The sequence below is a fragment of the Nyctibius grandis genome, chromosome 3 (assembly GCF_013368605.1).
Source record: "Nyctibius grandis isolate bNycGra1 chromosome 3, bNycGra1.pri, whole genome shotgun sequence".
Classification (NCBI taxonomy): domain Eukaryota; kingdom Metazoa; phylum Chordata; class Aves; order Nyctibiiformes; family Nyctibiidae; genus Nyctibius; species Nyctibius grandis.
Genome location: NC_090660.1, coordinates 114,661,918 through 114,677,067, shown reverse-complemented (window position 1 = coordinate 114,677,067; position 15,150 = coordinate 114,661,918). Strand labels below are relative to the sequence as shown.

Genomic DNA, 15,150 nt, shown 5'->3' with positions numbered 1-15,150 from the left:
TCTCTCAGGATGAGGGCCAGGCTGCTCCAATTCCTGCTGTTTTTAAGCGGCAAACGTGTTTCAAAGAGCCCAGCGGAGCCGTGAAGCCCAGCGGCACGGGATTTCTGGGTTCAGCACGACTCTGGGCATTGCCAGGTACGTGCCAGCTGCCCCCTCTCCTGTCCAGGGCTCCAGCAACCTCTGCCCAGCCGACACAGAGCTCCGCATCTTCCTCCAGCTGCTGCGGAGAGACACGGACAAGCACCAGCACCCCATGGCAGGGCTGAGGCCTCCATAGAATCATCGAATGGTTTGGGTGGAAGGGACCTTAAAGCCCATCCAGTCCCAACCCCCTGCCACGGGCAGGGACACCTTCCACCAGACCACGTTGCTCCCAGCCCCATCCAACCTGCCCTTGAACCCTGCCAGGGAGGGGGCAGCCACAGCTTCTCTGGGCAACCTGGGCCAGGCTCTCACCACCCTCACACCAAACAATTGCTTCCTCACATCTCATCTCAGTCTCCCCTCTTGCAGTTTAAAACCGTTTCCCCTCGTCCTGTCACTCCAGGCCCTTGTCAAAAGCCCCTCTCCCGCTTTTCTGTAGCCCCTTCAGGCACTGGAAGGTGCTAGAAGGTCTCCCCACAGCATTCTCTTCTCCAGGCTGAACAGCCCCAGCTCTCTCAGCCTGTCTCCAGAGCAGAGGGGCTCCAGCCCTCTGAGCATCTCCGTGGCCTCCTCTGGACTCGCTCCAACAGCTCCGTGGCCTTCTTGTGTTGGGGCCCCAGAGCTGGACGCAGCACTGCAGGGGGGGTCTCCCGAGAGCGGGGCAGAGGGGCAGAATCCCCTCCCTCGCCCTGCTGGCCACGCTGCTGGGGATGCAGCCCAGGACACGGGTGGCTTTCTGGGCTGCCAGCGCACGTTGCTGGCTCATGGTGAGCTTCTCGTCACCCATCACCCCCAAGTCCAGTAGCTCCTGGTCTGTCTTGAACTGGGGGGCCCAGAACTGCCCACAGTTACTCCAGGTGTGGCCTCACCAGGGCCGTGTAGAGGGGCAGGAGAACCTCCCTCGACCTGCTGCCCACACTCTTCCTCACACACCCCAGGACACCATTGGCCTTCCTGGCCCCAGGGGCACATTGTTGGCTCGTGGGGAACGTGGTGTCCACCAGAACCCCCAGGTCCTTCTCTGCAGAGCTGCTCTGCAGTAGATCAGCCCCGACCTGTACCAGTGCAGGGGGTTGTTCCTCCAACACCCCCAGCACACACCACTCCCACGGCTCGTTCCAACACAGACCAGTGGCCACACACGGAGGCGGCCGGTCGCCAACTCACCATTGGACACCGAGAGGTTCGCAAACGTCTGCATGACGAAGTAGTGCGGCAGGATCCCCGGCTGGAACTTGGTGAGCACCTCCTCCATCACCTTGTTGATGAAGCGCTGCCCCACCGCCACCAGGACGTTGCTGGCGGCTTGCTGCCAGTCCCGGATCACCTCCTGGGGCGGGCGGAGGGAACCACGTCAGAACAGACCCGGGAGGCTGCTCCTGCTGCGCATCACGCCTGGCTCCGAACCCCGTGGGGAATCACACTGCAGGGGCTAAACGACAGCCTGGAGATGATCTTCCACCCACGTGATGCAGCCCCTCAAGGCCCTGCCTCCTTCCTGCTCTCGCACCCACCTGCCTGCCCAGGGCCTTTTCACCACCTGAATTTTATTTATCTGTGTGCGTCCACGCGTGCTGGAAGGAAACCATCAGCCCAACCACCCTCATCTCTCTCAGAGAGGAGCACAGCGCACCCCTGACTCCCTCCACCACCCCAGATCCAGAGCACGGTGTGCAATTAGCCCTTCCCTTCCACCAAAGGGGTCCTGGTAACCACTGGGGCAGCCCCAGACCTGCAGCACGTCCTGCAACGACAGCAAGGGCCCAGCCACGAGCGACAAGAGGAGCTGGAGCTTTCAGGTCGTACCTTGGACTTGGTCATTTCATTAGACGCCAGGAAGATAACGACCTTCGCCGTGCTCTTGTCCAAGAGGGTGATGTTGTTCTTCACCACGGTTTCCATCGCCTTCAGGATGATCACCCGGTGCGGGTAGGCCAGCTGGGAAGGGAGGGAGAAAGCGGCCGGTCAGCCAGGAGGTGGCTTTGCCAGCAGGCAGGGACACGATGGGGCTGTGTCCATGGAGAGGGTCTCTGGTTTTGGTTGGTTTTGGGGAGCAGGGGAGAGGAGAGGAGCAGATGGGAAGGTATTGCCTTCATCCCTAGCACCCTGTGCAGGAGGGGACTGTCCGAAAACATTATGAGAGCATCGCCAAGTCCTTGGGCCAAGGTGGGCCTCAAGAACCTGCAAGATGGAGGCAGGTCAGGCAGTTTGGTGTAAACTGGGAGGGGCTGCCCAGGGAGGTGGTGGAGTCACCATCTCTGGAGGGGTTTAAGAAAAGACTGGACATGGCACTTAGTGCCCTGGTCTAGTTGCCATGGTGGTGTCAGGGCAATGGTTGGACTCGATGAGCCCAGAGGGCTCTGCCAACCTGGTTGATTCTGTGATTCTTTGTGATTATCGCCCTTTCTTCACCTGCACAACTCCAGCCCCTTGGATCCTCCCAGGTATCTCCCTGGCTCGCTGACATCCCCAAGCCGCTGGGAAATCCCTCTCATCCCGCTGACGTTCCCAGGACGGAGCGGAGCAGAGCCCTACCTTGTCATGCTGCCGCAGGTACTCGTCACAGGAGTTGAGGATCTCCTCCGGCTCGGATTCCCCCAGGTAGCACAAAGCGTTGTAGATCTGCTCCTGCACTAGCGGGTCCTTGTCTGTTGTGGCATCCATCAACGTCGTCGCAAGCCCTGAGCAAGACAGGCAGGTTGTAAAGATTGAACATCTCCTGGCCTAAGGAGAGCACATAGAATCCCAGAATCACTGAGGTTGGCAGAGCCCTCTGGGCTCATCGAGTCCAACCATTGCCCTCACACCACCATGGCAACTAGACCAGGGCACTAAGTGCCATGGCCAGTCTTTTCTTAAACCCCTCCAGAGATGGTGACTCCACCACCTCCCTGGGCAGCCCCTTCCAATGCAGGCTAAACACCCCCAGCTCCCTCAGCCGTTCCTTGGAGGTCAGACCCTCCAGACCCTTCCCCAGCTTGGTCGGCCTCCTCTGGATTTCAACTCAAAGGCATCCTGCAGCGGCCCTTCCCTACCCCCAAGGGCTGGCTCATCCTCATCCTTTTGGGCCCCTCACAACAAGAAAGACCTTGAGGTGCTGGAGCGAGTCCAGAGAAGGGCAACGGGGCTGGGGAAGGGTCTGGAGCACAAGTGTGATGGGAGCGGCTGAGGGACCTGGGGGGGGTTTAGCCTGGAGAAAAGGAGGCTGAGGGGAGACCTTCTCGCTCCCTACAACTGCCTGCAAGGAGGGTGTAGCGAGGGGGGGTCGGTCTCTTCTCCCAGGGAACAAGCGACAGGACGAGAGGAACCGGCCTCAAGTTGTGCCAGGGGAGGGTTAGGTTGGAGATCAGGGACAATTTCTTCATGGAAAGGGTTGTCAAGCGCTGGCACAGGCTGCCCAGGGCAGTGGTGGAGTCCCCATCCCTGGGGGGATTTCAAAGCCGTGTAGATGTGGTGCTGAGGGACATGGGTCAGTGGTGGCCTTGGCAGTGCCGGGGTGACGGTTGGACTCTGATCTTCAAGGTCCTTCCCAACCCAAACGATTCTGTGACCCCCCAAGCTGGGCTGGCCACATCACAGGGTGTTTCACTGCAGACCCCACAGACACCGCTCAGCACCGCATCAGCCCCTGAGCCAAGGTGAACTTGGCTCCAAGGTTTCTCGCTGGAGCAGGGAGGAGGGATTTATTACAGAGGAGATTTTAGACCAGGGCTGGGCAGCACCATTGAGGGACATGTCCCACTGCACAGCCGGGCACCAACGCCCTCAGAACCCACACAGGGCTGACACGACGTGGGACCTACGACGGGCACATCCTTGAGGGTCAGGGGCTGGAGATGCTGCTGAATCCCAGCACCAGACGAGGCTCCACGAGGGCGAGTGGAGCCACCAGTTAAGAGCTAACGCCCAGCAAAGCCCTCCTGGGTATTCCCACCCTCCAGCCACGCTGGGAGCAGCCCCAGGAGCACAGGTGACGGTGCCCCTTGTCCTGGCCCTGGGGCACCGACAGCGACGCGCCGTCCCCACTCCACTCCACAAGCCTAATTGTTACCGTGCCGCAGCCTATTTCTCATTAGGGCCTTTTTTTGTAATAAGGTTAATTAGTTTCGGAGCAGGCCGCCTGCAAGCGCTCTGCAAAGACCCCGTAGAGCGCCGTGGGGCCAGCATCTGCTTGTCCTCATGTCTACCTGTCCCCATGTCCACCTGAGCAGGTGTCTGGTCCCAGCCCACAGCCCAGACCCATCCCACGGCCAAAACACGCCCCACTTCAGGGGTTTTCATTTTCCAGGGCAGGGGGTCGTGAGGACGTTTGCCCCACACTCACGTTAAAGCCAACGTGACCCAGTGCTGCTGGGAAAGGTAATCCCCGCTCCCACCCCAACCCACCCCTTCCCCGTGGCTTAATTAAACCAGAAAATTCTTCATTGCCTTAAAAAAAAACAACAAATATGAAGACTCATTTCAAAGCTGCCTGGGATTAATTTAGGAAACGCAGTTTAAACATTTAGAGACTATTTAAGCTCACGCAATTTGCAGCAGGGACAAGGCCTGAGATTAATTTCTAGGGCAGGGAATTACTGTGCTCAGAGAACTGCTCCCTCCTCCCGTCCCTGACCGATACATCTCTCCAGATGCTGCAGGGAGCTACGGCAGCCCGGGTCCGGCGGCGTCGCCGTTTGCTCCACCACAGCGAGCTATGGCAGAGCTGAGCTCCCCCCGGGGGCACCGGCAGGGTGATTTATTAGCCAGAGAGACTTCCCACCCCACGGAATTGGCACAGAAAAGCCGCGCTGGAGCTGGGCAGAGCGAGGAGGGCGGCTGTGGCTGGAGGGGAGTCCCACGGCAGGGCCGGCGCACCGCAGCCCCTCGCCCGCTCCCGTGCTCACGTTTTATCCGTGACTCCGTCATGCTCCGTGTCCTCAGCCTCCCCACCAGAAGGCAGTTGGCAGCTTCCTCTCTCTCGAACCCGGGGATCCCTGAGGAACCTATTTTTACACGTTGCCTTTACTCGTGGGGAGAAGACTGTGGCTCTGGCGCGGGTCAGCAAGCGAGGCGGAGGAGATGCCCCGAAGCAGCCGTGGGGAAGGCAGAACCGCAGCCCCTCGCTGGCAGCCGATCCCCTGCCCCAGCTCCGCTCCCTGGAGGCCGGCAGGCAGCGGGCACCGCGCTTCCATCGGCCTGGCACCGACCCGCGGAGGTGGGAGCCGGAGGGAGCGTGTCCCGCCTGGGCGACCTGCAAACCAGAGGACATTTCACACCAGCACGACGCGCTCGGAAACTAAACCACCCCACGCCGTCCCCCCTCGTGTTATGGGGGTGAATTTGTACCTGAAGCGCTGAGATTTAGGGAGACGGTGCCCAAGGTGGCTGCCCTCTGTGTGAGCCCCTGCACTGCTCAAACCCCCCGTATTTCTCCCCAAAACCACGCAGGAAAGCGAAGGAGCGAAGTACCCAGGGCCTGCGAGGGCCGGGAGCCGTGCCAGGGGGGTCGGGAGCCCTGCCAGGGGGGCCGGGAGCCCTGCCACGGGGGTCAGGTAAGGCTCAGCTCCGTTACCTGACCGCCCTGGGCCGCACGAGAGCAACTTGTCAAGGAAATGGGATTTAAGGGACATTCGAGACCCCCCTGCGCTGCCCCAGGCCTAGAGCCCCCCTCAGCCCCACCCCGGCCAGGCCAGCCCAGCCCAGCCCAGCCGGCCCCGAAGGGCTCGTTGCCCGGCCTCACCACAGCCCTTTACAAGCCCACTCGCCTCCCCTGCGGAGCTGGGGGGGGTCCCGTCCCCCCCCCGCTCCCACCGGCCGCACTCACCGCCGCCACCGGGACCTTGCTCGGCTCCCGGCGCCGCTTCCGGGTGCATCGGCCACGCCCCCTGGCCACGCCCCCTCCGGGCGGGACACGCCCCCTCCCAGAGGCCACGCCCCCCGCGCTGGTGGGCTGTGGCTTGCGCGCATGCGCATGGGTGGGTGCTACCGGCGCCCCCTGGCGGAGCCGGACGGCGCGACACCCACCCAGCTCCTGGATCCCCAGTATGGGAGGGGGGAATCACCCCCACTGGATCCCCAATAGGGGAGGGGGATCAGCACCCCTGAAACCCCAATAGGGGAGGGGGATCACCATCCCTGGATGCCCATTAGGGGAGGGGGATCACTCCCCCTGGATCCCCGATAGGGGAGGGGGATCACCTGCCCTGGATCCCCAATAGGGGAGGGGGAATCACCCCCCCAGGGCCCCTGATAGGGGAGGGGGATCGCCCCCCCTGGATCCCCAAGAGGGGAGGGGGATCACCCCCCTGAAATCCCAGTAGGGGAGGGGGATCACCTGCCCTGGATCCCCGATAGGGGAGGGGGATCAGCACCCCTGCATCCCCAATAAGGGAAGGGGATCACTCCCCCTGGATCCCCGATAGGGGAGGGGGATCAGCACCCTGGATCCCCAATAGGGGAGGGGGATCACCCACCCTGGATCCCCCGATAGGGGAGGGGGATCACCCGCCCTGGATCCCCAATAGGGGAGGGGGATCACCCACCCTGGATCCCCAATAGGGGAGGGGGATCAGTGCCCCTGGCTCCCCAATAGGGGAGGGGGATCACCCACCCTGGATCCCCAGTAGGGGAGGGGGATCACCCCCCATGGATCCCCGATAGGGGAGAAGAATCACCCCCCCCATGGATCCCCGATAGGGGAGGGGGATCACCCCCCTTGAAACCCCAGTAGGGGAGGGGGATCAGCACCCCTGCAACCCCAACAGGGGGGGGATCACCCCCACCAGATCCTCCAGAGCAAGAAGCACAGTGTTCTGGGGACCCCACGCATGTTGGGGGGGCGGTGGGGTGCTGCATGGCTGGGACCATGGGGGGGATGGCAGACCCCCCCCAACACTGCTCAAGGGGCTGGCACGGGCTGGGGGCACTGCCCTGCACCCTGGGCACCCAGCCAGCCCAGGGAGGGAGGAGGGGCTGGGGGAGGAACCCCACTGCCCCACTGCCCCCCCCAGCACCCCCCGCTGCCCCCTCGGGGCCACAGAGGGTTTGGGCTGGAAACCTTTTATTTCGTAAGGCACGTGGCGGCAGCTCAGCCTCGGGAGAGCCCCGGGGCCAGCAGCAGGGTGGCCCCAGGGGCCAGCGGCGGGGCAGCCCCCAGGGCATTGGATGGGGACCAGCAGCAGCCCCTTCCCGCATCTCCCCCATCACGTTCCAGTCTCCTCCCACAGCGGGAGCAGCAGAGCGGGTCAAGGCGAGGGGGGACACAGCGCCAGGACCCCCCATCTGCTCCCAAGGGGGACCACCAAGGACACGGGTGGTCCTGGCAGCACCCAGGGGAGCAGCAGTCTGTGGGTGACCCGGTCCAGCACGGCAGCCCCTCACCGCGAGGGCTCCTCGGGGCACGGTGTCGAGCCCTGCGCCTCCTCCTCCTCCTCCTCACGATCCAGGCGCTGCAGCTCCCGCTCCATCTCCTCGGGGATCTCCACCTCCAGCAGGTTCTCCAGCCCCGGCCCCGGCTCGTCCCCGATCAGCACCTGGGCCCACGAGGGACAGGGAGGCTCAGGGGGGGTGACAAGCCAGCTCCACACCCCAGGACCCGGCCCCCAAGGACCCCCGGCCCCACCTGAACGACCTTCTCGCAGGCAGCCAGGACGTGGGGCTCCTGCTCCCAGCGGTGCAGCTCCCGGAGGATCAGGTACGTGCCCTTCTCCCGCACCGTGTGCCGGCCGGCCCTGGTGGCCGTGAGCTGTGAGGAGAGAGAGCAGCAGCGTGGGCAGGAGCCTGGGGCGGCCCTGGAGTGGTGACAGCACCCAGGAAGGGACACGGCGGGGCAGGGCGCAGCCAGCCGTGCCGCTGGGCTGCTGGGATCATAGAATCCCAGACTGGTTTGGGTGGGAAGGGACCTTAAAGCCCATCCAGTCCCAACCCCCTGCCACGGGCAGGGACACCTTCCACCAGACCAGGTTGCTCCCAGCCCCAGCCAACCTGGCCTTGAACCCTGCCAGGGAGGGGGCAGCCACAGCTTCTCTGGGCAACCTGGGCCAGGCTCTCACCACCCTCACACCAAAGAATTGCTTCCTCACATCTCATCTCAATCTCCCCTCTTGCACTTTAAAACCGTTCCCCCTCGTCCTGTCACTCCAGGCCCTTGTCAAAAGCCCCTCTCCCGCTTTCCTGTAGCCCCTTCAGGCACTGGAAGGTGCTAGAAGGTCTCCCCGCAGCCTTCTCTTCTCCAGGCTGAACAGCCCCAGCTCTCTCAGCCTGTCTCCAGAGCAGAGGGGCTCCAGCTCATGGTGAGCTTCTCGTCACCCATCACCCCCAAGTCCTTCTCCTCAGGGCTGCTCTCCATCCATTCTCCACCCAGCCTGGGTTTGTGCTTGGGATTGCCCCGACCCACGGGCAGGACCCTGCACTTGGCCTTGCCTTTAAGGTCCCTTCCAACCCAAACCATCCTGTCAAACAGGACCAGACCCCGTACCAGCCCCTGCAGCACACCACTGGTCACTGGCCACCAGTAGCCCTTGCACCACCAGTGCCCACCCTCTGGGCCCGTCCCATTTCCAACCCACCTCACCGCTGCTCCTCCAGCCGATGCCACCACTCCTCGGTGACGCAGCCAGCGCGTCCTGGGGCAGCCCCCAACGCCTCTCCCCGCCCAGGAGCCCCCGCCTGGGCCCTCGCCCACCACAATTTGCACCATGAGGACCCACCAGCATGATGGCTTCCAGCAGCATCTTCCGGATGTCGGGTTCCTCCTCTCGCTGCTTGTCCTGCGGCAGGTACTGCAGGTCCACGGGCAGCCCTGGGGGGAGAGGTGGCCTCAGGGGGAGGCACAAGGCCAGCAGCCCCCCGACACCCACCCCCTGCTCCCACACCCACTCACTTTCCATCTCATCCTCTGGGAACTCCTCGGGGCCTGCCAGAGGCAGGAGGAGGAAGGGGAGGATGTCGACCTCTTCGCTCAGCAGCCACTCGTGGTCCTCTAGGGACAGCCTGGGGTCAGAGGGGCCACCACAGCCCGGGTGGAAACCTCAGCCCCCACCCACTCCCCCCCACCAGTGGAACTGGGGAGAGAACAGCTCTCGAGGGCAGCTCGCCCCGGTAGCCGGGCCAGCGGGCCGGGGCAGGGCTCCCGGCGCTCTCACCGTACTCGAAGCAGCAGTTCCGCAGGGCCCCCACGATGCCCCGGCGATGGACAACCGAGTCCTTGTGCTGCGTGAAGGGCAGCAGCCGCTGCACCGAGCACCTGCGGGAGACAGGGGGTCACACCGGGCCGGTGACCCCCACCCCGGCCCTGGCCTGGAGCCCGCCCCCCGCCCCGAAGCCATACCGGGAGCGGTCGAGGAGCCCGCGGCAGCCCTCGGGCAGCTGGCTGAGGTTGCAGAGCAGCGGGCCGAGCTGCGGCGGCGGCCGGGGCTCGCCGAGCGCCTGGAGGAGCGGCTCGAGGCCGGGGCCGCGCTCCTGCAGGCCCCGCAGCACCCGCCGCGCCGCCCCGCGCTCCCGGCAGAGGTTGGCCAGCAGCCCGCAGGCCGGCCCGCCCGGCAGCAGCCCCAGCAGCGCGGGCAGCGCGGCCAGCAGCGGCTCGCGGGCCGCCGCCTCGTCCGACACGTTCCCCAGGCAGGCCAGGGCCTTGCGGGCCGCGGGCGGGCCCGGCCCCGCCGCCAGCTCCAGCAGCGCCGCCAGCGCCGCGGGCTGCCCCGCCAGCAGCCGCCGCCCCGCCGCGCTCCCGGACAGCGCCAGCGCCGCCTCCACCGCGCCCGCCCGCGCCGCCGCGCCCGCCGCCGGGGCCAGCAGCACCGCCAGCTCCGCCGCCGCCGCCTCCTCCGCCGCCGCCGCCATGACAGGCGCCTCCGACGTGACGGGCGTCACCTAGCAACCGACTCCTCTTGGCGATGGGCGGGCGCGGGAGCCAATGAGCGCCGCGCGGAGGCGGGGCCGCGCCGTGGCTGAGCCAATCGGCTACAGAGCTGCAGCCAAAGGGGGCGGGCCCGGCGGAGAAAGGGCTTCTGGGAATGGAGGTGCGCACGGCGCGCTACGCGGCCACGCCCTCGCGCCCCGCCCCCGGATTGGCCCCGCCCCGTCTTGGCCCCGCCCCCGGCCCCGCGGCGCCGCCGGGTCCTAGTGCGGGTGGGCGGGACGCGGGTGCCCGGGGGGTCCCGGCGGGGGCTGCCGTGTCCCCGTGTCCCCTCACGGGACGCACCCCCGGTAAGCCCATGGGGGCCGCGTCGCCACCCGGCCCTTCCTCGGCGGGACGAAGGTGGGAGCAGCCGCCGGCACCCCCCGCACCCCCGCCGGGGAGCCACCCGCTGCCCCCCGGGACCCCCCGGGTCGCTTGTCCCCTGCCACGGTGGCCCTGGGGCGGATCTCGGGGGGGCCAGGACCCCCCGTGAGGAGCGGGGTGACGGTGCTGACACCAGTGCTGTCCCCATGGTATCCCGGTGCGGTCCCGGTGCTGACCCCAGTATGGTCCCAGTGTGGTCCTGGTGCTGGCACTGGTGCTGACCCCAGTATGGTCCCAATGTGGTCCTGGTGTGGTCCTGGTGCTGGCACTGGTGCCGACCTCAGTACAGTCCCAGTGTTATCCTGGTGTGGTCCTGGTGTGGTCCCAGTGCTGACCCCAGTATGGTCCCAGTGTTACCCTGGTGCGGTCCTGGTGCTGGCACTGGTCCTGACCTTGGTACAGTCCCAGTACAGTCCCAGTGCAGTCCCGTTGCTGACCTTGGTGTGGTCCCGGCGCGGTCCTGGTGCTGACCCCAGTATGGTCCCAGTGTGATCCCGGTGCAGTCCTGGTGCGGTCCTGGTGCTGGCACTGGTGCTGACCTCGGTACAGTCCCGGTGCAGTCCCGGTGCTGACCTTGGAGTGGTCCTGGTGCGATCCCAGTGCGGTCCCAGTGCCATCCTGGCGCAGTCCAAGCGCAGTCCCGGTGTGGTCACAGCGCAGTCCCGGTGTGCTCCTGGTGGGTGCAGCTCGGGCTGTCCCCAAGCCCGTCCCAGATCCAGGGCCGTGACCGCCCTGCGGTGCCCAGGGCAGGCAGCTGGCAGGGGGACGCATGGCACTCCGGTGGCGGTGGCCACGGCCTCAGGCACGTCCCGGGGGGCTTCGGGCGCTCCCCACGCGATGCCCGCGGGAGGAAGGGCCAGCGGCACCCACGGAGAGCGGTGGCAAGGAGCCACGGGGGGCTGAGAGCCCCGGGAGCCCCCAGCCCCTGCGCGGGGGGCACGCTGGGCACAGCACAGCCCTGGCGCTGCGCCTGCGTCCCCGGGGGGTGCTCAGCCCCGGGCAGGAGCCCAGGACTGAGCCCCCGCTGTGTGACCCCCCCCCACCACCGCAGCCCTGACGCCACCCCCTGCGGCCACGGCAGGAGGGGCTCCCCCCCCGTGGGGTCCCCGAGGGGGTCCCCGAAGGAAGGGGGTGGCGGATCACAGAAAAACTTTTATTGGCGTGAGGACGCGTCGCTCTGCTGCGACACCCACGGCCCCTGACGGGGGGGCAAGGGGGGGCTAGTGAAGGGGCCACCGATGGAGGAGATGGGCCGGGGCCAAATCCTGCTGCAGCCCAGCGGGGCCCGGGGAGCCCAGGAGGGTGCAGAGGGGCCCGGGAGCGATGGTGGGAGAAGGGGGGCAGCGAAAGCAACCCCCCAGCGGGGCGGCAGCGGGGGCCGGGGGTCCTGGGCCCCTCCTGAAGGGCGACGAGGAGACAACCCCCCACTTCCAAACAGGGTCCTGAGGGGTCACAGCGAGGGAGAGGGGACGGGAGAGCCACCGCCGGCGCCCACCTCTGCGTGCTTGGCACCGGGGGAAGCGGGGGGGTGTCTGTCTGTCTGTCTGTCTGTCTGCCACCCCCTGCCCTGCCCCACCGGTGGCTGGAGCTGGGGCTGCAACATCCCCTGGAGCAGGGGATGGGATGGGGGACCCCCCCCTGGTGAAACCCCCCAGTGAGGAGCATCCACTCCCCCTCCCCAGTAAGAGGGGAGAGGGACCCCCAGCACCCCCCCAGACCTCCCCAGCTCAGCCCTCAGTAAGAGGGGACCCCCCAGCACCCCCCCAGACAGAGGGGCAGGGGCTGTGCAGGCAGAGCTGGGGGGGGGGCACCCATGGCCATGGCACTGCCCCAGGTGGGCTCCTCTTGGGGGGCAGGAGGCGTCTGGGGGCAGCTCAGACCCCCTCGGTCGTGTGTGTTCAGCTCTCCCTGCCCTGAGTAAAATATGGAGGGGGGGGGACGTGGCCCCCGAAGCTCTGGGCACCGGGGCAGAGAGGGGGGCTCGCCCCCGCAGCGGCTGGGCGAGGGGGACGGAGAGAACGGGGGATGTGGTTGAAGCAAAACGTGGGTGGGAGCGACAGCACCCTGCACACCCCCCACAGAAACACCCTGAACCCCCCCCCCAGAAACACCCTGCACCCCCACCTCAAAAACAGCCGCCGCAGCCCCCCGGGGTGAGGTCTGAGCTGGGTGCTGGCACCACCACGCTCCAGCCCTGACAAAATCAGCTGTGATTTAACCCAAAAAAAACGAGGAAAACCAGGGGAGGTGGGGGCTGAGGCGGCCGGCGCAGCGTGGGACCCCCCCCCCGCAGGATTAGTGCATAAAACCCCCCCGACAAACCCAAAAAACACGGCGGGAGGGCGAGAGCAAAGCAAACCTCTTTGAAACCAACGGACTCTTCTCCGGGGCAGGAGCTGAGGACAGTTCGTGGGGAGCTCGAGGTGGCATCAGGGAGGAGGGCGGGCAGGGGGTGCCCCCGGTGCCGCCGGACGGACGGACGGACGGTGGCAGCCAGCACGGAGCGGTGCTGGAGGGGAACCCAGCGCGGCTTTCGAGGAGTTTGCAGGTCAGTGCAGGCGAGGAGAGGAGCGATAAAGTGCAGCAAAGCTTCTCGGAGCCCCCACCCCGCTGTCCGGTGACCCCCGTGGCACGGGGAGGTTGGCCGGCAGCGCCGGGGCGAGGGGACGTGCCGTGGGCCGGGAGCCCGCCGCGGCGGTCAGTCCGTCGTGCTCCGAGATGCCCGGGGGTACTCCAGTGTATGTGTGGGGCAGAGCGAGGCCGCAGCGGGTGGGCAGGGGGCGGTGGGTGGGGGGGCTGGGGGTGCCTGGCCCCGCGGGACGCCGGCGGAAGGGGCTTCACAGCGCTGCCAGGCACCGCGGAGAGAGCTCACATGCAGATCACCTGCAACCTGGGAGCGAGAGGAGGGGGTGACTGGGGGGGGGGGGGCACAGAGGGGGAGTCGGGGGCACAGAGGGGGAGCAGGGGGCACAGAGGGGGAGTGGGGGGCAGTGGGGGCACGGAGGGGGAGCAGGGGGCACAGAGGGGGAGTGAGGGGCACTAGGGGCACAGAGGGGGAACGGGGGACACAGAGGGGGAGCAGGGGGCACTGGGGGCACAGAGAGGGGAGCAGAGGGTACAGACGGGGAGCGGGGGGCACTGGGGGCACAGAGGGGGAGCGAGGGGCACTGGGGGCACAGAGGGGGAGCGAGGGGCACAGAGGGGGAGCGGGGGGCACTGGGGGGAACAGGGGGCAGTGGGGGAACGGGGGGGGCAGTGGGGGCAAAGAGGGGGAGCGAGGGCACTGGGGGCACAGAGGGGGAGCAAGGCGGTCAGAGGGGGAGCAGGGGGCACTGGGGGCACAGAGGGGGGAGCAGGGGCCACTGGGGGCACAGAGGGGGAGCGGGGGACACAGAGGGGGAGCGGGGGGCACAGAGGGGGAGCAGGGGGCACAGAGGGAGCACAAAGGGGGAGCGCAGGGCACTGGGGGCACAGAGGGGGAGCGAGGGGCACTGGGGGCACAGAGGGGGAGTGAGGGGCAGTGGGGGCACAGAGGGGGAGCGGGGGGCACAGAGGGCACAGAGGGGGAGCAGGGGGCACAGAGGGGCACTGGGGACACAGAGGGGGAGTGAGGGGCAGTGGGGGCACAGAGGGGGAGCGGGGGGCACAGAGGGGGAGCGGGGGGCACTGGGGGCACAGAGAGGGGAGCAGAGGGTACAGACGGGGAGCGGGGGGCACTGGGGGCACAGAGGGGGAACGGGGGGCAGTGGGGGCACAGAGAGGGGAGCAGAGGGTACAGAGGGGGAGTGGGGGGCACTAGGGGCACAGAGGAGGAGCAGGGGGCACTGGGGTCACAGAGGGGGAGTGAGGGGCACAGAGGGAGAGCGAGGGGCACAGAGGGCACAGAGGAGGAGCAGGGGGCACTGGGGGCACAGAGAGGGAGCGGGGGGCACAGAGGGGCAGTGGGGGCACAGAGGGGGAGTGAGGGGCAGTGGGGGCACAGAGGAGGAGCGGGGGGCACTGGGGGCACAGAGGAGGAGCGGGGGGCACTGGGGGCACAGAGGGGGAGCGGGGGGCACTGAGGGCACAGAGGGGGAGCAGGGGGCACTGGGGGCACAGAGGGGGAGCGCCCAGCTCACACACCTGTCCTCCTCGATGCTGCCACTCTCGGTGTCACCGGCATCCCTCTTCTCCTCCGCGTCCCCTTCGCCCAGGTCCATGTCCAGCTCGTTGCCAGCCTCCGAGCGCGTGTAGGCGTACCCGCTGCGGGGAGGAGGGCAGCACGTGAGCACCCACCCGCGCCCCTCCGTCCGCCCGGGACACCCCGCTCCTCTCTCCAGCGGGCTCAAGTTCCTGCCAAAAGTCTCCCCTGCGTCCAAACCGAGCCCACGGGAAGGGGGGGCTGGCCACGGGCAGTGCCCCCCAAGGGGTTACTGCCCCCTGTATGTGCCCCTCCGTGCCCGCAAGCAGCAGCCTGGTGTCAGGTGAAGGGTGACCCATTCCCCAGGGACCACAGCTCCCTTCGGCCTGTCCTTTGGTGACAGGAGGGTCTGCAGGGGGACGTGGACAGGCTGGAGCGATGGGCCGAGGCCACTGTGTGAGGGGCAACAAGGTCAAGTGTCCTGCCCTTGGGGCACAACAGCCCCCCGCACCGCTACAGGCTGGGGGAGAGTGGCTGGAAAGTGCCTGGTGGGAAAGGACCTGGGGGTGTTGGTCGGTGGCGGCTGGATATGAGCCAGCAGTGTGCCCAGGTGGCCAAGAAGGCC

The 15,150-nt window shown here is 67.0% G+C and overlaps 3 protein-coding genes and 1 long non-coding RNA gene across 6 annotated transcripts in view; all 4 read right to left on the bottom strand.

Moving 5' to 3' along the window:
* Positions 1–6,012, bottom strand: part of MROH1 (maestro heat like repeat family member 1) — a 65,746-nt gene extending 59,734 nt beyond the window's left edge. For all 3 annotated transcript variants that reach the window (XM_068395730.1, XM_068395731.1, XM_068395732.1), the window contains exons 1-5: positions 5,951–6,012; positions 5,031–5,377; positions 2,680–2,825; positions 1,951–2,082; positions 1,312–1,474 (exon numbers count right to left, since the gene is read on the bottom strand). In XM_068395730.1, the coding sequence (XP_068251831.1) occupies positions 1,312–1,474; positions 1,951–2,082; positions 2,680–2,825; positions 5,031–5,052 (463 nt within the window). In that variant the 5' untranslated portion in view covers positions 5,053–5,377; positions 5,951–6,012. The remainder of the gene's footprint in view (positions 1–1,311; positions 1,475–1,950; positions 2,083–2,679; positions 2,826–5,030; positions 5,378–5,950) is intronic.
* Positions 6,013–7,169: 1,157 nt separating this feature from the next.
* Positions 7,170–9,963, bottom strand: HGH1 (HGH1 homolog). The gene is made up of 6 exons (XM_068395743.1): positions 9,455–9,963; positions 9,270–9,370; positions 9,008–9,106; positions 8,835–8,926; positions 7,748–7,870; positions 7,170–7,658 (listed from the first exon to the last, which is right to left on the bottom strand). The coding sequence occupies exons 1-6, from the start codon at positions 9,961–9,963 to the stop codon at positions 7,503–7,505; spliced, it is 1,080 nt and encodes a 359-aa protein (XP_068251844.1). The 3' UTR covers positions 7,170–7,502.
* Positions 9,964–12,746: 2,783 nt separating this feature from the next.
* LOC137660768 (uncharacterized) lies at positions 12,747–14,649 on the bottom strand. The gene is made up of 2 exons (XR_011047774.1): positions 14,528–14,649; positions 12,747–13,295 (listed from the first exon to the last, which is right to left on the bottom strand). It is a non-coding gene; the product is annotated as an uncharacterized lncRNA (long non-coding RNA).
* An 80-nt stretch (positions 14,650–14,729) lies between these two features.
* Positions 14,730–15,150, bottom strand: part of RECQL4 (RecQ like helicase 4) — a 13,961-nt gene continuing 13,540 nt past the window's right edge. Inside the window, exon 16 of the mRNA XM_068397226.1 lies at positions 14,730–14,753. Within this exon, the coding sequence (XP_068253327.1) occupies positions 14,730–14,753 (24 nt within the window). The remainder of the gene's footprint in view (positions 14,754–15,150) is intronic.

Bases quoted from the DNA above. Each gene is read 5' to 3' on its own strand.
- HGH1 (XM_068395743.1), bottom strand. From the start codon at position 9,963: ATGGCGGCGGCGGCGGAGGAGGCGGCGGCGGCGGAGCTGGCGGTGCTG. The intron at 7,871-8,834 runs GTGGGTCCTCAT...CTCTCCTCACAG, and splicing joins TGCTGGAAGCCATCATGCTG to CTCACGGCCACCAGGGCCGG. The intron at 7,659-7,747 runs GTGGGGCCGGGG...TCGTGGGCCCAG, and splicing joins CCTGCGAGAAGGTCGTTCAG to GTGCTGATCGGGGACGAGCC.